The following is a 1371-nucleotide window of genomic DNA, read 5'->3' as shown; positions in this document are numbered from 1 at the left end:
AGATCCCGCATGTCGTCGGGACACTTGTCGTCTCTTTGCCGTCAACGTACGAGGGTGGTGAGCTGACGTTCACCAACGGCACCGACACGCAGGTGCTGACAGCGTCGCGGAAAGGCGTGCAGCTCTTTGCCTCACTCAATAAGATCACGAGTGCGCCAATCACATCCGGCCGTCGCGTGGCGCTTGTGTACGCCTTGACGTGTGACGCGCAGTCGTGGGTGCCGCCAGTGATCCGAGACGACGTCGTCGAGGGATTTGCGACGATCGCGCAAGACCCACCGAATGAAGTTTGGTACGTCGCGCGGGCAGTTGACTTGAACTCGACGACCCTCGAGGTCGTGAACCTCAAGCGCCTCGACGCGACATTCGTCGATTTACTTGTTGCGACGGGCGACTACGACGTTGCGCTTGCCAGGTTCGCGGACTGCGATGTGTATGTCTATGACAAATACGGCACTGCATTCGAAGTCACGAGCGAGTTCGACGCCTACGAAGAGGACGACGATCATGACGGCCATGACAAAGCATGTGACGATGATGACGGTGAAGACGACGACTCGTGGTGCTACATGCCGTGGTATGAAAATATCATCGTGGACTTCACGCACCACGAAGCGTGCAATGTCCCCGACGCTATCCTTTGGAAGCTCGAATGCAATACGGCCGACTTCTTCCTGCGCAGTCGGCGCGCTGGCGACGGTCGGTTCAAACTGCCCGGCGCTGCAATCGTCTTTTGGCCCAAGAGCCGTCGCCTCACGATCGCGGAGGCGATCGGTGCTCTCGAGATGCTGCGCGACGCCATCGAATGTGGCGACGTGGGCACTCTCGGCCTTGGACTCCGCGAGTTTGTGCTTAGTACGCTCGCAGAATTCGACACCGAAGACGACTGTGGCCCCAGCCATGCCGGGGTCACGATGGGCAGCTCTTGCTCCAGTACAAGGATATGGAGCTGCTCGAGCCCTTCATTCGGGATACGCAGCATCTCCCGTTGGACGAAGCCAACGACACTGCGCGCTTCATCCATACGAGCTTGGAAACGTGTAGCTGGCCGGCACTGCTGCCTGCCATGGAGAGCTTCCTCGCGCGTGCAGCACGGAAGAGCGACGCCTCCGCTATTTGCCGCCTTCTAGCCAGCTTGGCAGGTCTGGCTTCGGCAGACGACGCTGTCTGTCCGCCGCTGACGCAGCCGTACACTGGTGAGTTTCTCAAGTCCTGTTGGCAGGCGGTTGTCATCGAGCCCGAGTTTCGACCCGGTAACGCTCCGACGGAGCACTGCATTCTCTTGGATTGGTACTTTGACGATTTCCTGCCGACGCGTCCGGGCGACAACTACCTCGGCCAGTGGCTACCACCTCCGCTGCTCCTGGTCGT

The 1371-nt window shown here is 59.7% G+C and overlaps 1 protein-coding gene across 1 annotated transcript; it reads left to right on the top strand.

Annotated features, from left to right (window-relative positions):
- Positions 1-9: 9 nt before the first annotated feature.
- SDRG_17346 (hypothetical protein) lies at positions 10-1366 on the top strand (the record flags this gene model as incomplete). The annotated part of the gene is made up of 3 exons (XM_008623587.1): positions 10-46; positions 103-848; positions 899-1366. Coding segments are annotated over 3 exons (1251 nt in total), but the record flags the coding sequence as incomplete, so codon positions are not given.
- Positions 1367-1371: the final 5 nt, after the last annotated feature.

This window comes from Saprolegnia diclina (assembly GCF_000281045.1).
Source record: "Saprolegnia diclina VS20 unplaced genomic scaffold supercont1.281, whole genome shotgun sequence".
NCBI lineage: Eukaryota > Oomycota > Saprolegniomycetes > Saprolegniales > Saprolegniaceae > Saprolegnia > Saprolegnia diclina.
Note: the sequence above shows the minus strand (reverse complement) of the source record. Positions and strands in the feature narration are given on the sequence as shown.